Genomic DNA, 15,129 nt, shown 5'->3' with positions numbered 1-15,129 from the left:
GCACATAACAATAAAGGCACCCACATTGATTTAAGTTTAAATCGAATAAACCATATTAAATGATCTGAGATCTGTATTACATTTCACTGTGGAAAGGTGTATTAATCGGAGTTTGAACAGTTGTTTTTTCCTATTTATTTATTTGATACATTTAGCCAGATTAGAAACCTGTGCTCCTTTGCTGATGTTGATTTGTTTAAAACTACTTCATTAAAGAAGATGGTAGCAGTTCGAACAGTTCTATATTGCTGTCCTGCCTTCAATTTCTGAAAGGAAGGTTGCACTGTATGAAAGCGTGGATCTGCTGCTATTTATAAGGCAATCATCTTGTAATGGTTTTTGATCCTGGACTGTTCCACTTACCCTGTAATGTTTATCTGTATTCTTATTCCCACTTTAGGATTATTAAACTAGTGTGGGTACAGTAAGGATGTCGTTGTAGCCACTGCCCTGTTTGATTGCTTTTGTGAATAAGGATTTGTTGCAACTTCCATTTGCTTGTCGGACTATCAAAGCGGTGTTGATGTTTACGTTAACCAAACATCATTTTCAATAGAAATGTGTAAATCTGATTTAATATATTCATTTGTAATTCATCTGCAGCTTCCTGTACATAAATCAGACCAAGAGCACGTTGAAATGGGAGTACAGCAAGCATTAGCAGCAACTACAGAACCTGCAATGACACAGGAGTAGAATCCATCATAACGTCTCAAAACCGAATATGGAATAATTTCAAAGACATACAACTGCACATCGATCAATGTTATGTATCTCATACATGTAGGATTACGGCGAAGGGGCTGGCATGCAAGAAAGACTGACTGGGAACTTGGCAGAAGAATACACCACCCTCACTACATCTCACATTGCACTAAACAAAATACATTTTTACAGGAAACACCGGGTATTACATTGTGCTTTTCCCAATACAGAGAAACTATTACAGAATAGCGACTTAATAAATAAATGGCCAGAATCACAGGAAAATTTCTACATTGCACTAGGACGAACTTCCACGTTGCTCTGCAAAGGCATAGTATGCAATAGGTTGCAAACCACCAATGGGACAACAAATGGCTTGCCACTCCTTGCGATCTGTTGTGAACACTAGGCCTGCATGGGACAGCAGACTTACATTGCAGCAATCAACATCGCAGTGTGCAAGTAGTATGATCCAAGTCAATGCCACAACAACAGGGCAATACAAGGGTAGTCCCTGGGAACCCCGCCTGCACCTGTCTGTCTGCAGCGTGCACATGCCAAGTGTAAGCTGTCAAATTTGGGAACATTTCACCCTGGAAATGCTTTGCAAAGGTGCTTCGCAGGCCATAACAGTTTCATGCTTCACAACTGCAAAATGGGTCACAGAATATATTTGCATACCTTTCCTAACCACAGGGAGGCAAATATTCCTCCTGCACTTCCCTATGATTGGAAGGGGCAAAATGTATTGATTTGCAATTCTAATTCTGAATAAGCAAAGCATTGTTGTGCAGTAATATGTCACTGTGCATGTGGAAAATTCTTTGCATTACCTGTAAAATCAATGTCTTCTGAAAATCGGGTCAAAAGTTCTAACGCTAAAGCAGGTTTCAAAACCCAGCCAACTAATCTTTGAAGCCAGCCCGATCATAATGCTAAATCAATTAAGGAAGGGAAAACTGGTACAGGTGCATTTTATCAAAATTTTTGTGACATTCCACCATAGAAGCTTTGGCTAAAGGCATGTACCTCTTACTAAGTTTCTTTGTATGGGAACCACAGCTGTGGCCTGGTATTTGGATTACGTGTAGTAATACAGGTATTGTGTCTCCATGAATCTTGAGAATTGTGTTTTCTCTTAGTTACCATATAATTGCAAAGCAGATCATCATCTTTTTAGGCATCCTTACAGAACTTAGAAAACCACCAGGACAAAAAACCCATCACATGATTTAAGATATGATAGACTATTAGGACATTGACTATTAGGACATTGATTCACTAAGATAACTTGCACGTTTGAGAAAGTTTACACCTTTGGAGAAAGTTTACATATTTGAGAAAGTTTACCCATTTGAGATAGTTTACCCATTTGAGAAAGTTTACCCATTTGAGAAAGTTTACCCATTTGAGAAAGTTAACTACTTTCTGCGATTTGCAAACTCCGGGTGTAAGCTACTACTTAAAAAAAAAAAAAAAAAAGAAAAAGAAAAAGAAAAAGAAAAACAGTAGTAAATCCTGCACTGCACATAGATGACCCTATTGGAAAACATGGTAAAATAAAAAAAATTTAAATGGATAAATTAAACAGTCGCTCCATTTCTTCAGTACAACACTCAGCTTATTATCTTTGTCGACAGTAAGTATAAAATGAAAACGGCAAAGGAATGAGAGCAGTGGCACAGCCAAGATTTCTCGTCTTTTGACTTTGCCAATGCTGTTCGCTATCCCCACGCAAGTGGACCATTGTGTCATGATTCTACATGATGCTTTCTTTTAATTGATCAAAAACCTATTTATTTTTATTATTTAAATAAAGTCAAGGCTTCGCACCAAATTTCACCTGCGAGCCCTTCAACAAAAAAAAAGATAAAAGAAGAAAGTGACAGGGAGGCGCGAGGGAGCAACACTGGAATTGGCAAGAATAGGTAAATTCTTTAAAGCTGTGCAAGCCATCCTTAAAGATTTTTTAAAAAAGCACTGAAGATCGTGAACTGAAAACCCTTAGTCTCTGCACCACAGACATTAGGCTTTGCAGAGTCTGATCACTTTGCAATGGAGTATTAATATCTGTTAATTATTTACTCAATTCTTTGGGTGGATTTTAAGCTTGTTTTGCCATAATGATGACAGATTGTTAATTGTCAAAATATTTTAAACTTAACTAAAACTGCTTGTACATTTTGAGTTCTTAACTTTTGGGCATAGCGTGCCAGTCATTTCATAGGGTCTTGCAAGAAATTATTAATTTTTTTCTGCTTTTCTTTATATTATGTCTTTCTTAAATGTCTTAAATTGTCATGGTTTTAAGTAATCTATACACTGGAGGAGGGAGGGGGTGGGTTGAAAGTAAACGCTACCGAGTGCTGGGAGGAAGATGGAGCAGAACAAGGGAATTAATAGAGGAAGCATTACACACATTAAAGATCAAAATAGAAGCACTCCTACGAGTGCTGAAAGTAAAAGAAAAACAGTCCCCTGCTGTGGAAGGGAAGGATACAAGTCAAATAATCAAATGGATGCCATTGAAGCGGGGGCGGGGGTGTTGGGGTGTCAAACACAGAAAGAGGAAGAAAGCCATAGAATAAGAAGCATGCAAAATAGATAAAGAAAAGAGTAAAATGGTAAGCAATGGGATGGCTCAAAGCCTGTTCTAAGGTATTATACACAAGAGGTCTCTTACAACAGAAAACTAAAAGCAGACTGTAGCAAGACCGAAAAAGCTCGCCAATGTGGCACAATGTTAGAGAAGATTACCTAGTGGCACTCTTGCAGCACTCGCATCAGGATTGATCCAAAAGGACAGCCAGGAGAGAACAACAATGAGCAAAGTAGGAGCATAGACACCCATCATGTAAAATCCAACCTGTCTTCTTAAAGTGAAGATGACTTCCACGCATGTGTAGTAACCTTTAGGAGAAAAGAGCAATTTTATGACACAAAAGGAGGTAAATTGCAAACATATATGGTTCTTTAATTGAATTGTTTTTGATTTATGGCAACAATACCTATTAAAATAAGTTACACACTTTACATTTAATACAATATCGCTGGTAAAAATAATTACGTAAGAAACCAACTTTAAAATCAGTTGAGGTTACAGAAAGGCACTTCAACGCTTTTATTTTGGATAAATATTAAGCTAAATCAAAACCACTCTCTGGTCTTACTGATTCCAAGAAGGACATGATTACTATTCTGAACTGTTTGATGTGACCTTTCAGATATGCGCTCGCGCAGCCTGTATGTGGCACAGTAGAACATCCACCACATGCTGCTGTAGATCAATAATCACATGCCTCAATCTTCCGGTAATAAAACACGTTTATTTGGTGCTTATTTTGTAGCTAATGAACAGATGTTTCCGATTGAGACCTGGCAACAATATCAAATTAAAAATAGAAAAACAAACTAAGAAAATTACCTGAACAACGACTTGGGCATTGCCGGCAAAGGCATTCAGTCAGTCCAAATAAGTCTATGACAACTTCATTTAGGAGTTCTGCCAATCTCCGATTTTTGTCAACTGCCTAGTATCGCCACCTAGCAGTGCACAATGTAGACCCACACATGCTCAATAAATTTCAATATGCCCATCTCTGTACATAAATTTAGTAGGTACTAACATATTGCTCATGTTAATGGTTTAAAAGTGTCTAAAATACAGAGTGCAGCAAAAAATATATATATCGTGGACAGATTTAATTAGAAAAGGTACAGGTACAGTACCATGTGGGCGTGGCGTCCTTGAACGCATGCACCGGCCTCCCTTTGATGGAGGAGAAACAAAGCGGGTCTGGCGTGTGGCACAGTAAGGCTACGCCAAATTTAGAAACAAACTAAACAAATTGCCAGTACTGTGCAATGATTTTGAAGTTTTATTGAAGAGCTACTGATTGCTCTTACAATGCCAGTACTGTGCAATGATTTTGAAGTTTTATTGAAGAGCTACTGATTGTTTCTTCTGTGATTTAGCGCATTGTAAGAGCAATCAGTAGCTCTTCAATAAAACTTCAAAATCATTGCACAGTACTGGCAATTTGTTTAGTTTGTTTCCCTTTGATGGAGAGCAGGAAGGGCTTCAATGCCAACAGGTTGAAGTTGAGCAGTCTCGGCCGGAGACCAGAGCGCTCCAATTTCCATTTCTCCTGGGAAGCTCCCCGACAGAAGTGATGCATAAGTCACCACCGTGGGCTCTACGAGGGGAAGGGAGAGGGACTGCCAATAAGGAGATCGTAATTTAGTTAGCACTACGGTAGATCTCTCTGCAAAATACTCAGAATGCTGAACACGATCGGAGAGACTCCCCTGATGCTGGACGTCAGATCCTACTGCAGAGCCTGCATGTGCTATCTGGTGTGCTTCACCCGAAGGATGCAGAAGGCTATCAGACCCAACAGCTTCACAACTCACCAAAGTACACATCGAGATCATAGGACAAATGTCCTGGACTGCACAGTAACCAGAATGGCTCAGATGAAAGGGAGCGTTTCAGAAGCAGTGAGATGTGACTTCGACATGACATGTTGATTGTGAAACCTAATTAATTAAGATGGATTGCCATAATCGGAAGGTGGGTATTGATTGCCTGGGGAAAGACCGCCTTCAGCAGCCAGTCATCGAGGTAGGGGAAGATTGGAAGCCCCAACCTCTGGAAATGAGCAGCAACCACTGCCATCACTTTTGTGAACACCCGAGGCGCACTGGTGAGGCCAAAGGGGAGCAAGGCAAACTGGAAATGTTCAGAGACCTCTGTGAACCACATATAACATATGGGCTTGCAAAGCCGAGACAGGAAAATATGCATCCTGCAGGTCCAACATTACCATCGAGTCTCCAAGGTCCAAAGCATATAGGGGCTGGGAAAGGGGGAGCATTTTGAATGGGTCTTTTTTAAGGAAACCATTCGGAGGGTGAAAGTTCATATTAGGCTGGAGATGCGTCCATTTTTGCCACCCGAAAGTAGCAGAGGTAGCACCACAAACTACTTCTGTTGTCGAAACCCTCCTTCAACCAAAAGTGCCTGCACCACCTGGTGTAACGAGGAGAAGCGGCTCACACAGCTAGCATGGGATTTCAAGGAATGGGAGGGCATACCTTGCCGAATAAAGTGCACCATCTACTTGTCTTGAGGTGACAGTCTGCAACTTCAGTAAACAGTACTGGACTCTGCCTCCTACGGAAGGGCAGTGTGTCAAGGAGGGTGTACTGAAGAGGATTTGGCAAGGGTAGGGGTGTGAAGGTCTAGACAGTACTGTGTCCATGAGATTTGTGGGAGCCTCTGCCATGGCTATGAAAAGGCTAGGGAACCTCCTGGCCTTGCGGGTACGGCTGTTATAGGCAGGGTTGAAACCCCCTACCTTAGCAATGGGAGGGCCGAAAGGATGAACGTGTTCGGCGAGGAGCATCATACAAACACAAGGAGCAAGCCGTGACCCTGCTATCCTCAAAGTGCTACAGCACTGAATCCCCTTGTCTCATACACATGCGAGAGCCATTGATGGGCAAGCAAAGAAGGCTTGCCTGGACATCCCATGAAAGCCTGTTGACTGCAACAAAGTTTGGCACCCAAGAGCCACAGTGGTGCCCATTGCTCTGCGTCCAAACCATCCAGCATGACTTGTGTGAAACTGCACAAGCTTCTTCTGGGACTATGATAGCACCTGGGCCACCAAGTCGCAAATAGCGTGAAAGTAGCAGCTTGTTAGCTCCCTATCCAGAAGTGCAGTGGGAAAAGCATCAGGGTTGATGCTGACTGTCAAAGTCTGCACTTTAAACTCTTCAGGTGGGATGCTGGGTGGGGAATGTCTGGTCCCATTACGCAAGGCAGTGACAAAGGGCAGCCTGGAGGTTGACTGGGACACCTGAGCAGGGTTTGAACCACGCCCCAGAATGACATCCGTAAGGGCTTCATGGACTGTAAGTAGGGGCTCTGCACTGGTTTGCCACAACTGCAGAATCTTAAGTGAAACATTAGTTTTAACTTCCACTGATGGGAGCTGGAGATCAAGGGACTCAGCTGCCTTCTTCTTGACCTTGGCGAATGACTCTACCCAGTGGCTGGATCAGGTGGAGAGAACAAACCTCTGTTTGGAGAGGTGTCTAACCTTCTGGCGTCACCAAACTACTCATACCAGTTTTTCTGAAGGAAGGACTAAACGATATCAGTGGGGTTAAAAGGTAGGTTCTATGCTTCGTACTCAAACTCCGGCCGGCCACAGGACAAGGACACCCTATCTGGGCCCGAAGGTTGCCTGGGCCCATACACGCCAGTCTATACCCCATACGTGGCTGTCGTGGTGCTGCCTCAAAGTTTGACAGAACATTGGGGCTGCCCTCATTGTGCAACATTGGTGATGTCGATGAGGGACTGAACTCTGTCAAGGGTCATAGAGCCGGAATGGATCTCCAGCCTGGAAACAGATTCAGAGGTTCCAACCGGAGTCAGGGGAGGACCTGCTGACGGTAATTACGGTATAACACCTCTCAGCTTCATGGGATCAGAAGGCATGCCCAAACATGCAGGCCATGGCCTCAAAATACCTAATGTTGAGAAGCTGTCGCTCCAGGAAACTGTGGTTGGCGTGGGGAAGGGGTAGCGCCGGCCCCACGAGTGGAGAACAGGAGCGATGATTGGAGGCACAGGATGTCCCCCACACTACTTCCAGAGACTTGGAAAGGATTGGTGAAGTCAAGCGATGATTTGACAATTTTATTTGACTTAACCAAAAATGACTGACCACAACTAGTCGCAAGAACTGCTCCGGGAGTGGGGCTCAGATGGTCTGCTGGACAGAGAGCATCTCCAGGGCGATTTGGGGTCTTGCGTTGCCATATTGCGAAGAGCTTTATTGCCTTCTCTCGAATTGCTTTTAGGTGTATGGTGAAACAGTCGGAGCAAGACCTAAGAGTCATGGCCTGACCCCAAGCACTAAGACCACTTGGGAATCTGTCACACACATCGGTCTCTGACATTCCCCACAAGGTAGAAAACCTGTAAATTTTGATGGGGCAATGGCTCAACAAAAGTCTAGGAAAAGTTGGTCAAAAAGTGACCAAGGGATCTCCCCTGATTCGCGACTGCTGATCTGTAGAGATGCGAAAAGAAAGAAACAGACATCCGAGCGCAGGGGTGGCAGCTATATGGGCATCGCGCACGTCACATCCATCATGGAAAATGCCGCAGGTCGGAGGTTCTAAACTGCGCCGGTGGAACTCGGCAGTGAATACCAGACTGTGGATGGTTTTCATAGGGACGCGTGATCGATTGACACGTGTGACCCAGGGACAAGGGTTGCAGGTACGCAGTAACGTCGCCACCCCCAGGTGTTACGATTAAACACAAGAGTGAATGAATGACAAGATGAACCCCTGTTGGCCCTGATGAAGTTGCACAAAAACACAGCAACGAAACATGTTGGCAACGGCAATGAATTATTAGATATGGTTTAATAGGAACCATTTTTAATTTGGAGTGCTTGCAGCCCAGAATAAAGTGTGAGTGGCCAGTAAGCCCTGCAATTTTAGTGGTGAGAATTACACGCATCATTTCTCACTGGGGTTTTGTTGGTATATATGTACACACAATAGTAAGCGTTGTCTGTCTTGCATTACTATTACACGAGTGACGGCACCGTTTGTGGCTCTCGAGAAGGAGAACAAGCACCGTTTCTTTTTGTTTTGTCTCTTTAACTTCTTCTCTCATTTTTTTCTTTCTCTTAAAAGAGAGGGAGCTACCTATGATGAGAAGTGGGTATACTGGTAATTGTTAGCCAGTAACCCCGTTGGCGGTTCTAGCTTGAGGTACTCTCTCTCTTCTCCCACATTTTTTCATCGGATGGAAGTTGGGGAGTGTGGATGGTAGTGGACAATTTTATTCAATATTTTTTTGTGAAAAATGACACTGACTTAAATGAGTAGTTGGATTATACAAACAAAAGGGTATTGTGGAAATTATTGAACACCTGGTTTTCGTCACAATAAATAGGAATAAGTCTCTAGAACGTGAGGCCACATTTTGTGTATCATGTTCTGAGTGGGGGGCGGCCTCCTCCTTCCTTCCCCATTGGCTCCTACTATATTGACGTGCAGAGGTAAAGCTCAAGATTTTCCAAATCCAGTCTGATGCCTGGGAATATTCCACAGTAAGGAACCTGTGGTTAGAATTCTCTTTCAGATATATATATATATATATATATATATATTTTAAGCAGTACAAAGGTTTGTGGCATATTTTGATGTATGTACGTTTTCTTTTTCCCCACTGCACATGTACCCTTTTACCCAGGAAAATAGAATCAGAAGGTGGTGGAAATATTATAGGGCACTGAGCTTCAGGTCAACATTGCAAGACATCTAGATTCTGCATATTGGCCATACCAAAAGAAAATAGAATAAAGAACATGATGCTACATCAAGACAGCCCACTTGAACAGGGGCATGCGGCAAAAGGGCTGTGTTGATGGATTTAGGGTTCAAAGGAAATAAAGAAACTTCTTTTTGTCACTGGTGGGACACAGTCTGCAGTATGAAGAGTAGTAATGCTAGGTGCCGTATTTCCTCTGGCATAGGTCTCTGCGACAATGTTGACATGTTGGTAATGACAAAGAACTGGTAATCTTTCTTTAGGGTATGGCTTGGGTCTGCTGGTTGTGGATGCTGTTATGAGAAGGTGAATCATCCAAACTGTAAGTGTTCCTGGGTAGTGTGGCACGTTAATAAATGAAGCTAAGGTGGTTTGAGCTCTTACATACAATCTGTATATATCTGTCAGAGGGAATTTGGCCACAACTTATAGTCCCTGAAGACTAGCTTTGTTTTCAGTCCAACTGTGTAGATGAACGAGCCTTTACTACCAGGCGGTTTGTAGCAGAAGAGAAAGTGGATGATTTTGTTTGGGTATGTTTGGAATTATAATTTGAGAGTTGTCAGCATATGTAGTCAAGCATCCTCCTGTGACAAGGCTTCGCTCTGGCAGGTTGGAGTCGTTCTCTGGCACAAGGTAGACTGCAATGGGTTCAGGTTCAATCATCACTCTGCACAAAGATTAACTTGGGATGTGGTCAGAATATGAAACGGAGATGCGTTTTTCTAATCTAGTGTTCAAAAGGATCCATGAAAGTTACGTGCCCATGGCCAGGTTGTACTTGCTTTTATTTATCAATTACTTTTAATATGGGTGCGTACACACACAGGCATAATTAGGAATGTACGCTGGAGTCAGTTTACCCTGTCAATTGCAAACCCCAATTGTGCTTCACTTTCAATGTGCTTTCCATTTCTACAATCCCGACACCCCACCCACCCCAAAAAGACAATTTTGAACAGAAAACAAGCGGATCCTGCTTAAACCGGGTAATATAGTTTGTATTTGTATTTATTTGTATTTATTTATTTGTAAAGCGCTAACATTCATCCTGAAAGGACATCACGGCGCTGAAGAAAGTTGCAAGTGATTTGACATCAGCTCTGATTGAAAAATTATTGATCTAGCCTGGGAAAAAGGAATGTTTTCAGTTGTTTCTTAAATGAGACAAAGCAGTCATTTGTTCTAATTTTAGGGGGTAGCTCGTTCCACTTTGTTGCCGCAATGTGAGAGAAGGCCCGCTCTCCCATCCTGACAGTACGAGCTCGGGTGATTGCTGCTCTTCCTAACGTCATAGATCGTAGGTTTCTAGAGGGTTTATGAAATCTAACCCTGTCATGTAGGATGGTGGGGCCTGAGCCGTGGAGTACCTTGTGAGAAATACACAACAGCTTGAAAATGGCTCGTTGCCGCATTGGGAGCCAATGAAGCTCACGCATGCAACTTTTAGCTGAGTCATATTTTCTTTTATTGCAGATGGCTTTGGCAGCGGCATTCTGAACCATCTGTAATTTAGAGAAGAGATAATCTGCCATTCCTACAAACAGAGAGTTACCATAGTCCAGCCTACTCATCAGTAGTGACTGGACTAAGGTTTTCCTGCAATCCGTTGGCACCCAGGGGAAGACACGTCTAAGCATCTTCAAGAGTCCAAAGCTCCTTCCGCAAGTTATGGAAACATGGGATTTCATGGATAAGTCCCTATCCAGTGTTATTCCTAAGTTTTTTGCTTTAGCAGTAGGATTGGGAGGCAAACCCAAGTCACTTGGCCACCAGCTATTGTCCCAGGCCTGTGTACCTCTGCCGAACAATAGGATTTCGGATTTGTCGGCGTTTAGTCTAAGACAATGGTCCTGCATCCAAGTTGCTAATTCAGTCAGACAGTTCGTCAATCTAGTTTTGGAGTCATCATTTCCATCAATGGTGACCATCAGCTGAGTGTCATCAGCATAGGAGCACATTTCGACACCCCACTTTTTGCCAATGGTTGCCAGCGAGGAGACGAATACATTAAACAAAGTTGGGCTCAATGATGCCCCCTGGGGAACTCCGTATTTTATGAGTCGTGGAGGGGATGTGTAGTCACCCAAGCGCACTGATTGGGTTCGATCCGCTAGGAACGATTGTAGCCATCCTAATGCTTTGCCCAGTATTCCTTTCTCTGCCAGGATGTTCAATAGTTGATTGTGGGGTACGGTATCAAAAGCCGCTGATAAATCAAGGAGTATCAGTGCGACTGTTCTACCCTGATCCACCTTGGTTCTGATACTGTCTGTCACCGCTAAGAGTGTAGTTTCGGTGCTGTTGTTTGTCCGGAACCCTGTCTGTGAATCGTCCAGCAGACCATTTGCTTCCAAAAATGTGGAAAGACTTCTATTGACTAACTTCTCCAGAATCTTTGATAAGTAAGGTAGCTGGGATATTGGTCTGTAATTGGCCGGATTGTTTACGTCTGCTCCAGCCTTCTTTACTAAAGGGGTGACTAGGGCCTGTTTCCATGATTTTGGGAATTCAGCGGAACTAAGGGAGAGATTGAGTACTCTAGTAACTACTGGACATATTACAGGGGTTAACTGGGAGAAAATGTGATGTGGACAAGGGTCAAGTGGGGAACCCGACTTGACCTCAAGCATGACCTTTTCTACCTCCTCTTCTGAAAAAGGGCCGAAACCGTGGCAGCTGGTATGTGTAACGGTTGGTACATATTGTTCATTGATTTTGGTCAGGTGATTAGGAAAGGAGGCATAGATGGTATCAATTTTTTCACAGAAAAAGTAATTAAGCTTGTTACAGTTTTCCTGTGAGGGGGTAAGATGTAGGGAGAGATTGGTTGGGTTGCATAATTCTTTGACAATTTTAAAGAGTTCTTTTGAGGAATTTTTATTCTCAGATACTCTACGTGTGAAGTATTCCTTTTTCGCCTTTCTGATTGCCCTGTGATAGAGTGTTTGAGCTTTCCTGAAGTTATCTTTGGTCTCGTCTGTTTTGGATATTCTCCATTTATGCTCAAAGGAAGTGCAATTTCTTTTTAGAAGTTTAAGCTCTGGTCCGTACCATCTCTCTGATTTTCTGTTGCCTGGTGTGCGACGAGATTGGTTGGTCGAACAATGTTCAAGAGCATTTTTGATGTTTTTGTGAAGGAGATCTATCTCCTCATGGATATTGGTGCTTGTGCAAGAGGGGTGTGAGAAATGATTTCTAAATTTATCAATTGTGAAAGATTTCCAATTTCTCGTGTTTGCTGTAAATACACTGTTTTTTGGTCTGGGGGATTGGAAGATTAATACGAAAGGTAATCAGGTAATGATCGGTCCATAACAGTGGTGTTAGAGGGTCGATGTCTATAGATTCTATATTAGAGAATATCAGATCTAATGTGTGTCCTGCAGTATGAGTTGGTTGATGGACTCTCTGAGATAATTGCAGGATAGCCATGTCTTCCACTTATAGATTCGTCAAGGAGCTACTGCTGTTGTCCAGATGTATATTAAAATCTCCAAGAAGGAGGATATTCTTGTTCTTCAAACAGACAGGCATGATTTGTGTAAGTAATTGTGTACTAAAGTTTAAAGTGCAACCTGGCGGATTATAGATTAAAAAGCCTCCGAATAGCACATTGGTGTTCATAGACACAGTAAATGCCAGGACTTCATATTTTTCAGCCGGCACGATACTCTCTTGCTTGCATGAAAGGTGGTCTCTGAACAATAGGGCTACACCACCACCCTTTTTATCGACTCTGTTAACATTAAGTATCTTATAGTCTGGGGGAAGGGCTGTGACTATATCAGGGATATTGTGGTCATCAAGCCAAGTTTCCGATAAACACAGTAGATCAGGTTGATGTTCGTTAAGAAGATCCCAAATATAGGTGGAATGTTTGGGTAGTGATCTTGCGTTCGTGTAGATGCATTTAAGGGGAATTGTAGGTAAATTTAGTTTCACGGGATTCAGCGTGGGGGTGCTTTCCCATCTACAGTTGTAACAGCTAAATGGGCCGTAAGTGTCCATCGGACCCATGTGAGCGCAGTCAGATGTATTTATGGGCGTCTTACTAATCAGATCCAGCAATTCGCGGCGTGTATAAGTAAAGTTCCCGCTTGAGTCTGGAATCTTGCTAATAATTTTGGCAGGGGTCGTGGCCCCTGTCCCCGGTCGGCCGCGGACGGGCGCAGACGGGCTTGGCTTAGGCGCGGCTTCGGCGCGCATCCGGCGCGCCCGCTGCGCCGTCTGGCCACCTGACACATGATATAGAGGGAAGGGAGAGAAGAGGGCGGGAGGACGGCGCGACTAGAGCGCTGTCCCCGCCTCACTCAATATGGCGCCCACCGCCGCCGAGTATCGGCTGAGAAGCGGCTGGCCAAGTGATAGGTAGCTGGTTAGGGTGTCAGAGTGCCTGTAACTTAAATTCCCCTTATTCTAAAAGCCCCCCAGGATAAAATGATGCAATTTTAAAAATGTTTAAAAACGCTCCAAGTGCTCAGAGTTCAGATCGCTAATTTCAACACAGATCACCGCATTACACGTGCAGCTCGCAGCCCCAGTTCCCTCACTAGGGAGAGCTTCTAGAGTTTTTCTGAATCAAAGTCTATAACGGTATAATCTGTGGTAGCCAGACTGGTAAAAATGTGCAACATTAAAGCAAAAGTAAATAACATTCATAAGACCTCATATCTCATGAAATTAGCGATCAAGAGCATTAATGTAATTTCCAGGAAAATGGCATAGAAAAGAAATGTAAGTGTTTATTTTCTGAGAAAAATATGAATGAAATAATAAGTACAATCGGGTCTCCTTGCCAAAGACTGAAACACAACTTTGTTCTTAAGTCTGAATAAAGCACAGTTATGTTTCAAGAACAGTTAACATTAAGTTCTACTTCATACTTACCAGTGCCTTTATAGTACTTGGTGCAGTTACCATATTCAATATCCTCAGTCTTAATGTCAAACTGAGGTAAAGCAATTTTCTCCATCTGAACAGGGTCGCCAGACTGCCAGATAAACCGCAGATCATCTGTTGTATAACCAACTGTGCAAGGAAAATCAAAGTCGTGATCATGGAAATGACAAGCAGAGAGCAACTGTAATTCAAATTTATCTTTCAAACCTAGGAGATATCCTATGTTATAAGAGTGCATGATTGATAAAAGAGGACTCTAAAGAGTGGATAAGAACCAGCAGCACAACATTTGTGAAAACTCACAAGTAGAAAGGTTTAAAAGTATTCAGAAAGGTTTTAAATGCACTTGATACTGCTATAGAAAATAAATTAACGCACCAGACGTGTGGAAGAAGTACAACAATTAATTTGAAATTCACAAGATGTTTGCAGAGGGGTTGAATGCTTGGAGAAATGTTTTATTGAAGAAAAGATGGATATGACAAATACAATTTATTATCCAGCCATGGGCATAAGTAGGAAAAGTATAAGGTATAAATGACATCATATTTTATCTAACATTTCATGTGGGTTGAAAGCAATTGCCAAATATACATTTGGAAATGGAACGATTTGTTCTGCATTGTAGGTTCTTCATCGATGGTCATACACTTTAGAGTAATTTGCCGCTGCCTGAGTGTGAGCAACACTCTTCAGAAGCCTATTGATGGCACAACAATTCTAAAACGTCAGCTGATGTGTTTTCAGAAGAAGAAAATTTAAAAATGCATTACAGCATCGGAAATGTAAAAGGAAACAAGCACTGGCGTTGCCAATAGGTCTCGCAGTAGGAAAGTTGGAGCTATTACAATTGCAAATAACAATGCCTTTTATTTTTGTTTTCATTTTAAAAACATAAAGGGCTTTGTCATGTACAAAACCAATAGCTCCAACTTTCCTACTGCGAGGCCTATTGTGCACTGCACAGTGTGGGTGAAAGTGGCACTGCATGGGTGTGAGTGGCTGTGGGTGAGTGGCGTTGCGTGGGTGAGTGGCGTTGCGTGGGTGAGTGGCGTTGCGTGGGTGAGTGGCGTTGCGTGGGTGAGTGGCGTTGCGTGGGTGAGTGGCGTTGCGTGGGTGAGTGGCGTTGCGTGGGTGAGTGGCGTTGCGTGGGTGAG

The 15,129-nt window shown here is 42.8% G+C and overlaps 1 protein-coding gene across 2 annotated transcripts in view; it reads right to left on the bottom strand.

Annotated features, from left to right (window-relative positions):
- The window catches only part of GLRB (glycine receptor beta), a 202,013-nt gene that overhangs the window by 67,759 nt on the left and 119,125 nt on the right, over window positions 1-15,129 (bottom strand). For both annotated transcript variants that reach the window (XM_086962344.1, XM_086962345.1), the window contains exons 7-8: window positions 13,961-14,101; window positions 3,463-3,615 (exon numbers count right to left, since the gene is read on the bottom strand). In XM_086962344.1, the coding sequence (XP_086818470.1) occupies window positions 3,463-3,615; window positions 13,961-14,101 (294 nt within the window). The remainder of the gene's footprint in view (window positions 1-3,462; window positions 3,616-13,960; window positions 14,102-15,129) is intronic.

The sequence above is a fragment of the Lissotriton vulgaris genome, chromosome 3_1 (genome assembly GCF_964263255.1).
Source record: "Lissotriton vulgaris chromosome 3_1, aLisVul1.2, whole genome shotgun sequence".
NCBI classification, from domain to species: domain Eukaryota; kingdom Metazoa; phylum Chordata; class Amphibia; order Caudata; family Salamandridae; genus Lissotriton; species Lissotriton vulgaris.
The sequence above is the reverse complement of the archived record's forward strand: the minus strand, read 5'-3'. Positions and strand labels throughout refer to the sequence as shown.